This window comes from Natator depressus, chromosome 1 (assembly GCF_965152275.1).
Source record: "Natator depressus isolate rNatDep1 chromosome 1, rNatDep2.hap1, whole genome shotgun sequence".
In the NCBI taxonomy this organism is placed as follows: domain Eukaryota; kingdom Metazoa; phylum Chordata; order Testudines; family Cheloniidae; genus Natator; species Natator depressus.
The window spans coordinates 93,057,455-93,072,687 of NC_134234.1; the positions used below are offsets into that span (position 1 = coordinate 93,057,455).

The 15,233-nt window shown below is 42.3% G+C and overlaps 1 protein-coding gene across 2 annotated transcripts in view; it reads left to right on the forward strand.

Annotated features, from left to right (window-relative positions):
* The window catches only part of GPC5 (glypican 5), a 1,060,457-nt gene that overhangs the window by 541,481 nt on the left and 503,743 nt on the right, over window positions 1-15,233 (forward strand). For both annotated transcript variants that reach the window (XM_074962530.1, XM_074962537.1), the window contains exon 7: window positions 835-997. In XM_074962530.1, the coding sequence (XP_074818631.1) occupies window positions 835-997 (163 nt within the window). The remainder of the gene's footprint in view (window positions 1-834; window positions 998-15,233) is intronic.

Here is a 15,233-nt window from a genome sequence, read left to right on the forward strand (position 1 = left end):
TGCCCGGAACTATAAACCCACCATCTTCGCCAAACAATTTTTAATATGCAAAACTTAGAGGCTGCTTTCAAAAATTTTACCCCAAGTGTGAACTGTTGAAACGATGAAGTAACTAATATATACCATAACTGCTTTAAGGGGAAAAAAATCTTGGACTGTTGTAATAAAGAATCCCAGGGCCAGAGCCTCAGCTAGTGTAAATTGGTGCCACTTCATAGAAGTCAATGTAACAGCACCAATTTACATTAGCAGATGCTCTGGCCCTGGTACTGTTCTATGAATTACTGTATGTAATTTCAGATAAAATAAGAAATTACAACTTACTCTGGAATATGTACTGATCTGAATCTTTTCGGAAGCTCAAGAAAGTGTAATGACATTTACATATACACTGAACTTTGGAGATAAAAGTGCTATGTGAATAAATACTACTAATTAATCACTAAACCACTATAAGTATTAATATTTACATTTTATATATGGGGAAGAGGCAGAGAGTCCAACTGACTTGGCCAGTCTGGTAGACCAGCAATTGAAGCTGAGGAAATCTGGGTTCTGAGCTCCGTCCCCATGATCAAATTTTAAAATATACACCTTTGGGCATCTCTGCAACCCCCAAAAAACCTGAAGTAGGCTGGCTAGAATCCAGAAACGTTCAGTAAATATAACAAGATTGCCTGATCTTGTCAGTCCAGCCGCCTGATTTCCAGACTGGAGGTTTGGATATTAGAGAAGCATGTGAACTTTTGGAAGCTCGTCCAAACTAAATTTCTGAACCTTTTGAAGCTATCTCATATCTGTTGATGATTGGCATATTTTATTTTGTGCTTGCAGCGGTTGCAGGGCAAATCACTTCCTAAACATGAGAAGTGGGGTCTACTACAAACGGGCAGCAGTGGAAGTATGGATGAACAAGTCAGTGGAGACTGTGATGATGAGGATGGTTGCGGAGGATCAGGAAGCGTGGAAGTGAAGAGAATCCTGCAAATTACTGACTGTAAGTCCTGTGATTCTACCTCCACTTATTTAAGTGTTTTTAAGAGTGAATTAGTGTATTAACCTCTAAGGAATACTACTGGTCTACTTTTGGAGATGATTGTGGTCAATTTATCTAAGCAAAGTAGTTGAGCTTCATGAAGTAGAACATGTACAAAATAAGACTGAAAATTATCTAAAGATAGGAATTATATCTACATGTTCATCTACATTGCAATGAACTTTATCCTAATCTCTATCTTCTTAATGTGACTGGTGTCTGTTGGCACGCATTTGGTGTACTGCAAATCATGATACTTGTACAATGATGTTTTAATCCAACTAAATAGTGGTAGAATGTCTTGGACATGATGAATTACTGGTTTAACATAATAGATACAATTTTCAGTTGAATAGAGACATCTTTCAAATCTTCCCTAGAAACATGGGAGAAAACAATGAACAACCACATTGTGGTAAATGGATTTGGCCATTACTATTCTATTAAATTGACTATAGCCAGTGACCACTCCTAAATAACCAGATAAGGTAATTGCATGCTATTGAACCACAGGTATGTGGTGGTTTTGTGATCATGCTAAATCTTTCAAAACATTCAATACTAATGGAAAAGAAAATAATAAAATGGTTACTATAAAACCCCAAAGTGCTATTGGCCACCTCATGTTATACTTTTTATGTATTTTTAAATCTTCTTATAGACTTTTGAAATATAATTTTGCTAAGTATTTTAAGGAAGCTAGGTACCCACCACCCACTGAATTTCAATGGGATTTGGTCACCTAACTCCCTTTGGCACCTTTGAACATCTCAGTATCTAAAAATGAGTTGGAAATAAAATATTTAGAAAAAAAGTACTGTTTGAATTTTTTATATGCTACTTACTCCAAAAAGATACTTCATGACATCAGTTGAGTCTGAAAGTAATTTTACAAGATGACACTCTTATTCAAAGTATTACACTGTGGAGGGACAACAGCAAGAACCAACCAACTCTACTGCAGTTGATGTATTTTTCTTTTCTGATGTACCAGTGATGTTTCTAAGACAGCCTGTTAGATGCTGTGAAGATGGATGGCAGTATCCTGATCTAATGAGCTGCTATTTCAACATTCTAGATTTGTTAGAGGAGAAGATCTTTATGCCCCAGTTCAGGAAAACATCAGCACTTAAACATATGCTTCAGTCACATTGAACTGTAAGCATGCACAGTAGGATTTGAGCATGGTCTTAACTTAATACATATGCTTAAGTACCTTTGTGAATTGGCATGGAATTAAACATACACTAATCAGGGCCTTTGAATCCTCAATGCCCCTTCATGTAGATGTGTGGGTAGAGCTTCTGGGATGCGAGAGAGAGAACCTCTGTTTCCCCAGAGATACAAAGAAAACAGTGCTGGTTTATAGAAATTTATCTTCTGAATCTATATAGTTACTGCAGTAACTAGAGACAAAACACAAAGGGCTCTATTTTTAGCCATAATGTAAGTAGGTGCCACTCAGTTGGCTTCAGCTGAGTGGCACCCGTTTATCCCAGGGCTGAATTTGATTCTAATGCTTCACAGAATTTTTTTTCTTTCTTCCTGCCTGAGGCTTTAATTTATAAATTAAATAATTTGGTTTATTGCGGTGGTCATAATTAGTGCTCTCTTAAATGCATGACATGAAATTTGAACACCTTTAAATTTTAGACTTGAGTTGACTACAGTCTGTGCTCATGAACCAGAGGTGACTTGTTAGACCTGGGTTTTCTTATGTTCTCAACATGGTTATTGGAGCTTGAGATCCACAAAGCTTTTGTGACTACTTTTTTTTGCTATACTTGCATTTGATCTGGATTTATGTCATATAGAACAACTCACATAATATTTTCTGATATAGCTACTTCCCCATTTTGGGTTCTTGTGATCCTGGGAGCACTGTGTAAACTAATATAAGCACAAAAGTCCACACTTGATCTGTGGGCTCACAACAAGATTGAGAAGTTATCAGGGAGAGAGAACAGGTTAGTTTAACCCAACCCTTTCTGAGCCTCTGAACCCATGCAAGCTTATGACCATCAAATTCATGAATCTCTTTGGAAGAGTTTGGATCTCTGGAAACATTTCATTGTTTCTAGTAATTAACCCCTTCTTTGGGATTTTACACTTTTGTAGTATATAAAAATGCAATGCAAAACTTTCACTTATCAAGGTGACATGAATGACTTTTCAAAATAGATTACAGTTCTCAATTACTATAGAATTGGACATGAAGAACCAGACATCTATCAGAACCAACTGGGCATCCATCAGAGTTGGGCACTGGTTACATAGAATTTAGCAACTCTAGTAGAATATATATATATATATATAAAAATCCACATGTACTATATATACCAATGGGCTGCCTACTAGCTACCTAGAATTTCACCGCTGTTAACATTTTCAATTTTTGAAAAGCAGACAGGAAACCACCCAAGGCAGCATGCAGACATGATGTAGAGCAAGGAAAATGGTAAGATGGGTCATACTTCTCTTTCTGTCGGGTTTAATTCCCAGTCTTCCTATATATTGATAAATGGATGAAATGAACTACAAAGCAGGTGAATGACAGAGTTTGAACTGAGGGACCTAATAGATGATATACTGTAATATGAAGTAGGACTCTCATGTTGCAGTTTTAAACACATTCTCTGCTTGCAGAGTAATTTTAAGCATCTATTTAATAACTATTTTAATCATTTTTTTTAGTAATTTAATCTCCCCTCACAGACTGCCATGTAAGGAAAGAGAAATTATTCTCTATTTTAAAATAGTGCCAAGATGCCCTCACTAAAAATCAGCAACACTGTGTAAGCTGCTGACAAACACATACTAAGAAACAGTCCCTGCCCTGAAAAGCTTACAATCTAAATAGACAAGGCAAACAAAATATGAGAGAATAGAAGATGGAATATCCTCATTTCACAGATCGCTATGGGGGGGGGAATAAGCATTTTACTCCTTATCATTTCTTTCTGAGGGCAAGTCAGTGCTTTCTGTATTAGTACGTGTGCGTCTTTGTGCATGTATTTCTTCCAAGATAAAACTCTAATTTACTTACATCCGCAGAAATTGAAGATGACTTTATTTTCCACTTGATGTTACAGATGCAAGTGTATGGTGATGGACTTTAGAGTGTCTGTGAAGAGATCAAAGGCAAAAAATGTACTCAATTCAGAAATGAAAACATCTATCTTTATATCAGTGCTCACAGTATATACACCGAAGTAAAGAGCTTGACTTCCAGAAAGGGAGTCTGACGATTGTATTTGTAGGTCACCATTTACCTGGTCAGGCTAGTGGATAGCAGGGAGAATGGCATTAGAAAAGGTTGTATGTTCTGCACTCCCAGATAAAAAGGAGCTACGTTCCAAAGAAGACCCCATCTAAAACTTGGCTTTCAATTCATCCTACACTCTCTTGATCCCAAACATCGTATTCCTTATCTCTCCTCTCAGCTCCTTTCATCCTGCATCTTCTGTGTGAAACACCCTCCTTCCTCATCTTTAAATTGCTTCTGAAAACCCAGTGCTTTTGTGAAACCTCACTTAGTCCTTAGTGCACAGGGGCCTGAGAGTGATATTGTACCTAGCAATTCTGGGCAATCATTCTTGTTCCATCTTCCCTCTCACTCCTGGCTGATCTATCCATGGATGGGCACAATCTTATTCTAAATTAGACTGAGAATAGTTTTAAAATAGTGTGTTTAAAAACAAAACAAAAAAAAACTGCTGAAGACGGGGAGAACCATCATGAAGGGAGGAGAATACTACTCTTGAGTGTGGCAGTGAGAGCAGGTTTGGAAGAGCCTTTCTTCTTCTCAGTGTGGCCTCTTATGTGTGGTGGTTGTCAGCCAATATTGCCATTTCTTGGAAGAGTCAGGATTGACCAATAGCAGCCCACCTCACAAAGGAATTAATTTAAATTTCTTTCCATAGTGGATTGTCACAGCAATGCTTCATAAAGTATCTTTTTAAAGGAAGGTGTTGACTAAAAACAGGGTGGCTGGCTGGGATGCAAGAGGGAGGAAGACTGTTGCAATTACTAGCGGTACGATGGAAGGCAGCACAAAGATGCACATGACAAAAGCATTCTTATCTGTAAACTGGCTTTGGTGGATTTTTTTATTCCAATCTGGAAGTTCCACTAACTATATCCAATTATTCTATTGTCTTGGTACCTGCAGTTATGAAGGTAAGAAATAGATGAGTGATTAAATGACTAAACTGAAATTAATTCACTGAGTCAGTGGGAATATGAAGGATAAGGTTTGTTCAATAAAGAGAGCCTGCAGTGCAACGCCTATTAACCCCACTGTGTGTAAGACTTGGGAATGACTGTTTAGTGAAAAAAAATCTGCTTGGCTCCCTAGTTAGAAAGCCATCTGAAAAGTATCTGGGAGTGTATAGATACATGAGATTAAAACCCTTTGAACCAGCTGCAGTAAGAGCTGGGATGAATTTATACTTTCCAAAAATAGTTTACAATATTTTCTGCTTGTAAAGTCTAGTATGGATTTGCTGACAGTTGACATTGTTACTAGAAGTACATTTTCAATTGCTATTTATTTAGCAACACAGTTGATCCCAACAATATATTTTTCTTCAATTATATTAGAACAAGACAATGGTCCAGAAATTATACTTTATTATGGTAGTGTCTAGTAGCCTCAGTCAGAATTTAGGTCACAGCATGGTATGTAGTTCTTTATCCCTAATGTTACCCTGAAATTTAGGCTTTGGGGCACCCCTAGACTAACCTGCCTATCATCCCCTTCATGTGCTCTTCCTGGGGAATGGGTCTCCCAGGTAACTCAGGAAACGCTTGAAGGACATGGATATAACCTTCTGATAAAGTGATTGACACAGGCAGTTGTCTTTCCAAAACAAAGTATCTTTTATTGATGTAACTAATAATCCCTATTACAGTATAATCTAGAAATAAAAATCAGACACATTCCTTATTACAAGTTAAAGAAGATCTAAACTACAATAGAATACAGTTTAAATGATTCCAAGTGATGAGTTCTATTACAGATCAGTCTGCAATAGATCGCTAACAGCCTTAACTTATATTTTAAGTTTTACATAAGAAAATTACATTTTACAACCTATTCATTCACACACTCCCTCTCTCGTTCTCTCTCATTTTTTTCCCTCTTTGGAACTCTTCAACCCTCTCAGCAACTCTTCTGTCTTCTTGGTGAGCCCTTGGATCTCTCTTCTTGTTCCTTTCCAGCAACTGTTCTTGCTAGCTCCCAACAGACTTCTTTGCCTGGGTGCACTCTCTCTCTCTTGCCTGTCTGCCTTATATACTGTTCTATCTATCAGATCTTTGCCTGGATATGTTTGCCGCTCAGATTACCTCATTCTTGGATATTCTCATTCACATTGTTTCTACTTCTGAGCCATGATTACTTTATCCAACCCCACTACACATGCTGCAGGCCATTTACTTTGTGGTCATACATCATTTTATGCAATTTTACTACTGGGAATGCTCCAAACTTGTGATGAGCATGCTAATGAACTGCAGTTTCCATTTTAGGGTGGACTGACTCCTGTTTATTCTGAATAGCAATTAGGCACACAAAATGGATAGATAATTTCTCTAGTATCACTAACCGCTTACTCCCTAATTAAGCAAGGCAGAAAAAAACCACCCAGGTTTGGTTGGTTTTTAAATCTACCACACTGCTAATGTAACACCGACAGACCCCTCTCGTCACCACCTGGCTGTTAGCCAATGCTGTAGAGTCTCTCTCTCTCTCTCTCTCTCTCTCTCTCGCCTCTCCCACTAGATGGGAGAGAACACCACACCCAAGAGGTGTGTAGGTTACACCAACTGATCTCTCTCACTCCCATGGTACAGGTGCCCCAGCCACCATGTCAACGTTCCCTCTGAACTCTGGGGTACATATGTGGGGACCCACATGAAAGACTCCCTAACCTTATTTTTTAAAACTTCCCCAAGGCACAAATCCCTTGTCCTTGGATGGACGGTATGCTGCCACCACCAAGTGATTTAGACAAAGATTCAGGGAAAGGACCACTTGGAGTTCCTATTTCCCCCAAAATATCCCCCCCAAGCCCCTACACCCCCTTTCCTGGGGAGGCTTGAGAATAATATCCTCACCAATTGGTACAAGTGAGCACAGACCAAATCCCTGGGTTTTAGGACACTAAACCCAATCAGATTCTTTAATAAAACAGAATTTTATATTAAGGGAAAAAAAGTAAAAAGCACCTCTAAAATCAGGATGGAAGGTAATTTTACAGGGTAATCAGACTCAAAACAGAGGATTCCCCTCTAGGCAAAACTTTAAGGTTACAAAAAACAGGGATAAACCTCCCTCTAAGCATAGGGAAAATTCACAAGCTAAAACAAGAGATACTCTAATGCATTTCCTTGCTATTACTTATGATTCCTGTATTTTAGATGTATCGTTCAGTAGGAGCTGGATTACTTGCTTGGTCTCTCTCTGTCTTTGAGACCACACACAGGGAGCACAAAAACAAAGCTTTTCCCCCACCCCCAGATTTGAAAGTATCTTCTTTCCCCATTGGTCTTTCTGGTCAGGTGCCAACTAGGTTAATTGAACTGATTAACCCCTTACAGGTAAGGGGATTCTGTACCTCTGGCCAAGAGGGATTTTATATTACTGCATACATAGAGGTTGTTACCCTGCCATTTATATTTGACACACCCTGTTACACAATTGCTGTCCCACTAGCTTTGCCGCCATCATCCTGCCAAAAAAAAAAAAGAAAAAAAAAGTTGGTGTCCGTAAAGCTGTAGAAATCTAAAGGTAGTGGGAATAAGAAAAAAGTTACAGCCCACACAGGACTGCTATTGAGAATTAATTTTGTAACCCAACAAGGGATAATTATGTTGTGTGAAGAAATACTTCCTTTTATTTATTTTAAACCTGCTGCCTATTAATTTCATTTGGTGACCCCAAGTCCTTGAGAGAAAGAGAAAGAGTAAACACTTTATCTACTTGCTCTATACCAGTCATGATTTTATAGATCTCAGTCATATCTTCCCTTAGTCGTCTCTTTTCCAAGCTGAAAAGTCCCAGTCTTCTTACTCTCTTTTCATACTCTCTTCTCATTCCATACCCCTAATAATTTTTGTTACCCTTTTCTGAACCTTTTCCAATTCCAATATCTTTTCTGAGATGAGGCGACCACATCGGCACACAGTATTCAAGATGTGGGTGTACCATGGATTTATATAGAGGCAACATGATATTTTCCATCCTATTTTCTATCCCTTTCTTAATTATTCCCAGCATTCTGTTTGCTTTTTTTGACTGCCTCTGCACATTGAGTAGATGTTTTCAGAGAACTAGTCACAATGACCCCAAGATCTTTCTTGAGTGGTAACAGCGAATTTAGACCCCATCATTATATATATATATATATATATATAGTTGGGATTATGCTTCCCAGTGTGCATTACTTTGCATTTATCAATTAAATTATCAATTTATCAATTATTAAATGTCATCTGCCATTTTGTTGCCCAGTCACCCAGTTTTGAGAGATCCTTTTGTAGCTCTTCGCAGTCTGCCTGGGTCTTAACTATCTTTAGTAATTTTGCATCATCTGCAAATTTTCCACCTCACTGTTTACCCCTTTTTCCAGATCATTTATGAATGTTGAATAGGACTGGTCCCAGTACAGACCCCTGAGGGACACCACTATTTACCTCTCTCCATTGTGAAAACTGACCATTTATACCTACCCTTTGTTTCCTATCTTTTTAACCAGTTACCAATCCATAAGAGCAACTTCCCTCTTATCCCGTGGCAGCTTACTTTGCATAAGAGCCTCTGGTGGGGGACCTTGTCAAAGGCTTTCTGAAAATCTAAGTATACTACATCAACTGGATCCCCTTGGTCCACATGCTTCTTGACCCCCTTCAAAGAATTCTAGTAGATTGGTGAGACATGATTTCCCTTTACTAAAACCATGTTGACTCTTCCTCAACAAATTATGTTCAGCTATATGTCTGACAATATTGTTCTTATAAGTGGCAAAGAGTCCTGTGGCAACTTATAGACAAACAGACGTATTGGAGCATAAGCTTTTGTGGGTGAATACCCACTTTGTTGGATGCATGTAGTAGACATTTCCAGAGGCAGGTATAAATATGCAAGCAAGAATCAGGCTAGGGATAACAAGGTTAGTTCAATCAAGGAGGATGAGGCTCTCTTCTAGCAGTTGGGATGTGAACACCCAAGGGAGGAGAAACTGCTTTTGTGGTTGGCTAGCCATTCACAGTCTTTGTTTAATCCTGAGCTGATGGCCTCAAATTTGCAAATGAACTGAAGCTCAGCAGTTTCTCTTTGAAGTCTGGTCCTGAAGTGTTTTTGCTGCAGGATGGCTACCTTTAAATCTGCTATTGTGTGTCCAGGGAAGTTGAAGTGTTCTGCTACACTGTTGGGCTGCTGTGGTGTTTTTTCTGTCACAGGGATGGTAAATTTAATTATATTATGGTCACTATTACCAAGTGGTCCAGCTATATTCACCTCTTGGACCAGATCCTATGCTCCATTTAGGACTAAATCAAGAATTGCCTCTCCTCTGGTGGGGTCCAGGACCAGCTGCTCCAAAAAGCAGTCATTTAAGGTGTCAAGAAGCTTTATCTCTGCATCCCATCCTGAGGTGAAATGTACCCAGTCAATATGGGGATAATTGAAATTCCTCATTATTATTATTATTATTATTGAGTTTTTTTTATTTTAATAGCCTCTCTAATCTCCCTGAGCATTTCAGTCACTATCACCAGCCTGGTCAGGTGGTCAGTAATCTCCCTACAGCTATATTCTTCTTATTAGAGCGTGGAATTTCTATCCATAGAGATTCTAAGGTACAGTTTGATTCATTTATGATTTTTACTTCACTTGATTACTTACTTGATTTTTTACTTCACTTTACTTCGCTCTCACATATAATGCCACTCCCCCACCAGCACAACCTGTTCTGTCCTTCTGATATATTTTGTATTTTGTGTCCCATTAATTATCCTCATTCCACCAAGTTTCTGTGATGCCTATTATATCCATATCCTCATTTAATACGAGGCACTCTAGTTCACCCATCTTATTACTTAGACTTCTAGCATTGGTATATAAGCATGTAACAGGGCTCTCCTCAGCTCCTCTACAAACTCAGTCAGAGACGAACCCAAAGTACATGCACCAGTGCTCTTTTATTGTTCGCGCCATCCCCACCACCTACTATTTACATATATTACAGACCAACACCCTGGGAGACTGCTAGCTTCCCCAGCCAGCAGGGATCTAGAGCCCCACACTCCTCCCCTTTCTGTCTCTCTCTCCCCGGCTTCCTTCCAGACAGCTTTATATAGCAGGCTGGGTACTCAGTCCTGCAAGTGCGTCTCCTCAGGTGATTTGGGCGTGGCCCCTCCTCCGGTGGGACCTTCCCTGCCTCAGTTTCCCGCACACCCTCTTATGGGTTTGGGGTCTTGCCATGGGTACCACATCCATGGGATCCTCCACGGGGTCTGGCCCTTCCTCTGAGGGGTCCAGGCCCGTAAACTTCCCCAGGTAGACCCCCTACAGTTCCACCCCCTGGTTTCTGTTTTCTAGGAGCTTTGTCAGTCTTGACGGACCTTGGCCCATCCTTATTTCTCACAGCCTTCTGGCTCGGGTGGTACGCCCCCCCTGTCTGGGGTACCCCCTCACTTCCTTCTTGGTGGTGGGCCCCAGCCCCTGCCCACCACCACCGGATATGGTAGCCCCTCCAAGACCCTCACCCGCTTCTACCTGAAGCGGCCCTTCACTTCCAGGGGTACCTGGGCCACCTGGCAAAACTTTGTCCTCATGTATGCAGCCAAGGGCCAATCTCGCCCCCCGTCCTCCTCCGACCAGCCAATGCAGTTTTACCAACGCCTGCTGTACCAGCGTACAGCCGGATGCTGTGTCCAGCAGGCCAGCTTGGGGTTTTCTCCCCACCCTCATGGGGATGGTGATCAGGTTACTTCTCCCTGACCGCCTCTCTACCTGGGTCCACCCACAAAACTCTGCCCACCCGCACTCCATCTCTGGGCAGTCCCGTTTTATATGTCCTGGTTTTCCACATTTCCAGCAGCTTATGAAGTGAGCTGTAGCTCACGAAAGCTTATGCTCAAATAAATTGGTTAGTCTCTAAGGTGCCACAAGTACTCCTTTTCTTTTAGCCTAGCCAGTTGCTCAGGTGTCCCGCAGGGCTCACCCTTCTTCCCTATGGCCGCCCCGGAAAATGGTTTGGGCAGTCTCCTCCCCGGCTCCCTATCTTTCTGGGGCCGGTCCTCCCTCTGCAGTCCCTCAACCTCGATTGTATTCTTTGGTCCATCTGACCACTGCCTCCACAGTATCAGGCTGGTGTCGCCTCACCCAGACCCGTATGGCCTCAAGGGAGGCTTTGTAGTAATTGTTCCAGGACTCAACTGTCCATAATCTCTGCCGTGGCATGCATCTCTGGCTTTAACCACCGGGTCGCCCAGTCCACTAGCTCTTGGTAAAGGCTTGCCAGCGAGTGGCCCAGAGTTTCTGCCAGTAGCGCCCGGCCGAGAGGCCCACCCGCTCTAGAATAGCGGCTCGTACGGTCTCATAGTCTTGGGCGTGCTCCTCACTCAGTGCCAGGTAGGCCACTTGAGCCTCTCCCATCAAGTACGGCGCGAGTCAGAGACCCAAGTAGTCTTCTCCCACCCGGCGCCTGTGGCCATCTGCTTGAATGTCCCCAGGAATGCTTCTGGGTCATCCGCCAGGCTCATTTTGCACAGTCCCCAGCCCGGGGGTCGGGTGCCCTTGCCCGTCGCAGGACTCACCACCTGCTGTAGGAGCTGTGCTTGTGCATTGGTCTGCTCCCTGATAAAGTCCTGCAGGCTCCGCTGCTGTTCTGCCTGCCAGGCCAGGAAGGCCTGCTTCTCCATCTGGTGGGGCAGCTGGATGGTTCGCAAAGCCTGCTGCATTTCCTCCTGCTGTTTTACCAGCCATTTTAGGGTGGTCTCCATGTCCAGGCTCGCCAACCACGTTCGCTGGCTCTAAATCCCAGACAAGCCCCCATGTGCAACAGGGCCCTCCATGGCTCCTCTACAAACTCAGTTGGAGACCAACCCAAAGTACATGCACCAGTGCTCTTTTATTTTTCATGCCCGTCCCCACCACCTACTATTTACATATATTACAGACCAACACTCTGGGAGACTGCTAGCTCCCCCAGCCAGCAGGGACCTAGAGCCCCATGCTCCTCCCCTTCCTGTGTCTCTCCCCTGCTTCCTTCCAGCCAGCTTTCATAGAATCATAGAATATCAGGGTTGGAAGGGACCTCAGGAGGTCATCTAGTCCAATCCCCTGTTCAAAGCAGGACCGATCCCCGACTAAATCATCCCAGCCAGGGCTTTGTCAAGCCTGACCTTAAAAACTTCTAGGTAAGGAGATTCCACCACCTCCCTAGGTAACACATTCCAGTGTTTCACCACCCTCCTAGTGAAAAAGTTTTTCCTAATATCCAACCTAAATCTCCCCCACTGCAACTTGAGACCATTACTCCTTGTTCTGTCATCTGCTATCACTGAGAACAGTCTAGAGCCATCCTCTTTGGAACCCCCTTTCATGTAGTTGAAAGCAGCTATCAAATCTCCCCTCATTCTTCTCTTCTGAAGACTAAACATCCCCAGTTCCCTCAGCCTCTCCTCATAAGTCATGTGTTCCAGACCCCTAATCATTTTTGTTGCCCTCCGCTGGACTCTTTCCAATTTTTCCACATCCTTCTTGTAGTGTGGGGCCCAAAACTGGACACAGTACTCCAGATGAGGCCTCACCAATGTCGAATAGAGGGGAACGATCACGTCCCTCGATCTGCTGGCAATGCCCCTACTTATACAGCCCAAAATGCCATTGGCCTTCTTGGCAACAAGGGCACACTGTTGACTCATATCCAACTTCTCGTCCACTGTAACCCCTAGCTCCTTTTCTGCAGAACTGCTGCCGAGCCATTCGGTCCCTAATCTGTAGTGGTGCATTGGATTCTTCCGTCCTAAGTGCAGGACTCTGCACTTGTCCTTGCTGAACCTCATCAGATTTCTTTTGGCCCAATCCTCCAATTTGTCTAGGACCCTCTGTATCCTATCCCTACCCTCCTTTATATAGCATGCCGGCTATTCAGGCCCACAGGTGCATCTCCTCAGGTGATTTGGGCATGGCCTCTCTGGCCAGCCCCAATTAATTCCCTTTTTAACCGGAGCTGGGCTAACAGGGGCCTGGCTTGGCTCTCCTAGCCATCACCCTGTTACAAAGCACTTTAAAAACTTGTCTCCTTTTAGCTGTCTGCCATTACACGATATAATTGAATGGGACTCTCTTTTTTTTATTTGACTGTTTCTGATCAGACCTTGCCTGTATTTTATCATTTTCCATCCTCTCGTCCTCACTAGGACATAGAGATTCTCTATTTATAGATCCTCCCCTAAGGGATGTCCGAACCATGTGCTCCTCCACACTTATCAGCTTTCCCCCAGCCCTTAACATTAAAAATATCGTAGAGAGTTTTTAAAGTAAGTGCCAGCAATCTGGGTCCATTTTGGTTTACGTGGAGCCCATCCTTCCTATATAAGTTCCTCCTTTCCCAAAAGTTTCCCCAGTTCCTAATAAATCAAAACCCCTCCACCATCATCTCATCCACACATTGAGACTCTGCTGTTCTGCCTGTCTAACTGGCACTGTGCGTGGAACTGGGAGCATCTGAGAGAATGCTACCATGGAGGTCCTGGACTTCAATCTCTTACCTAGCAGCCGAAATTTGGCCTCCAGGACCTCTCTCCTATCCTTCCCTATGTCACTGGTACCTTCATGTACCATGACCGCTGGCTCCTCCCCAGCACTACACATAAGTCTATCTAGATGTCTCGAGAGATCCACAACCTTCGCACAAGGCAGGCAAGTCACCATGCGGTTCTTCCGGTCCTCAGAAACCCAGCTATCTATGTTTCTAATGATCGAATCACCAATTACTAATACCTGTCTCTTTCTAAGTCTGTAGTTCCCTCCCCTGGAGAAGTATCCTCAGTGTGCAAGGTTATCACATCATCATCTGAATGGAGGGTCCAAACTATGGGATTGTTTCCCTCTGCTCCAGTCAGATGCTCTCCTTCCCTGGGACTTTCATCCTCCTCAACAGCACAGAGGCTGTCAGAGTGGGGGGTGGTACCTTTCTACTGTGTCCCGGAAAGTCTCATCTATGTACCTCTGTCTCCTCAGCTCCTCCAGTTCAGCCACTCTGGTCTCCAAAAAACATACACAGTCTGAGGGCCAGGAGCTTCTTGCACCAAATGCACACATATGCCACCTGCCCATAGGGCAGGTAATCATACATGCTGCATTGGGTGCAATAAACTGGGTAGGATAGGATCATGTTTCCCTTTTTCATAGGTATATCACATTGGTAGTTCCTAGCCCTCTTGTGATTGACCCATACACCCTAGTGTCTTTCCTCTGTCATTTTTGAACAGATGAGCCCCCAGGTTGTAGCAGAAATACTTATTCGACCCTAACCACATGACTTTGCACTTTGTTTTAAATTTCATTTCATTTATTACTCCACTCTTCAAAATCATCCAGAGTTTACCATATAATATGCCAGTCTTCCTCTGCACTGCCTCCAAACTTTGTATCATCAGAAAATTTCATTAGGATGCTTCTGCTTTTTGTAACATGGTCAGTACTAAAATTGAGTGACTGGTCCCAAAACCAGTGCTTGAGGAACTCCACTAGTAACCTCTCTCCATTCGGATAGTTCTACTTTTTAGCACAACCCATTGCCTTCTCCCCTTTAGCCAGTTCGTTATCCTTATAATTCTTGTACTAATCCCCACCTTTAATGTAACAATTTCCTATGTGGTACCATGTCACATGCTTTACTGATGTCCAAGTATATTAGATCCACTGCATTTTTCTTGTCTGAAAAAATACTTTCTCAAAGAAGGATATCAAGTTAAGCCTGGGATGCTGTATATTTGGTTATTCGCGTGTCACCTTACATCCCCATTACTATTTGCCTCCATGAATTGAATTATTATTTCCTTCACAATTTGTTCTAAAGTTTGCATGCTAAACTAAAAAGGCTGTAATTGCCTGGATCACTTTCATTCCCTTTTTAAAATATAGGTATGATAACTATTCTCCAGACAAATGGTACTACTC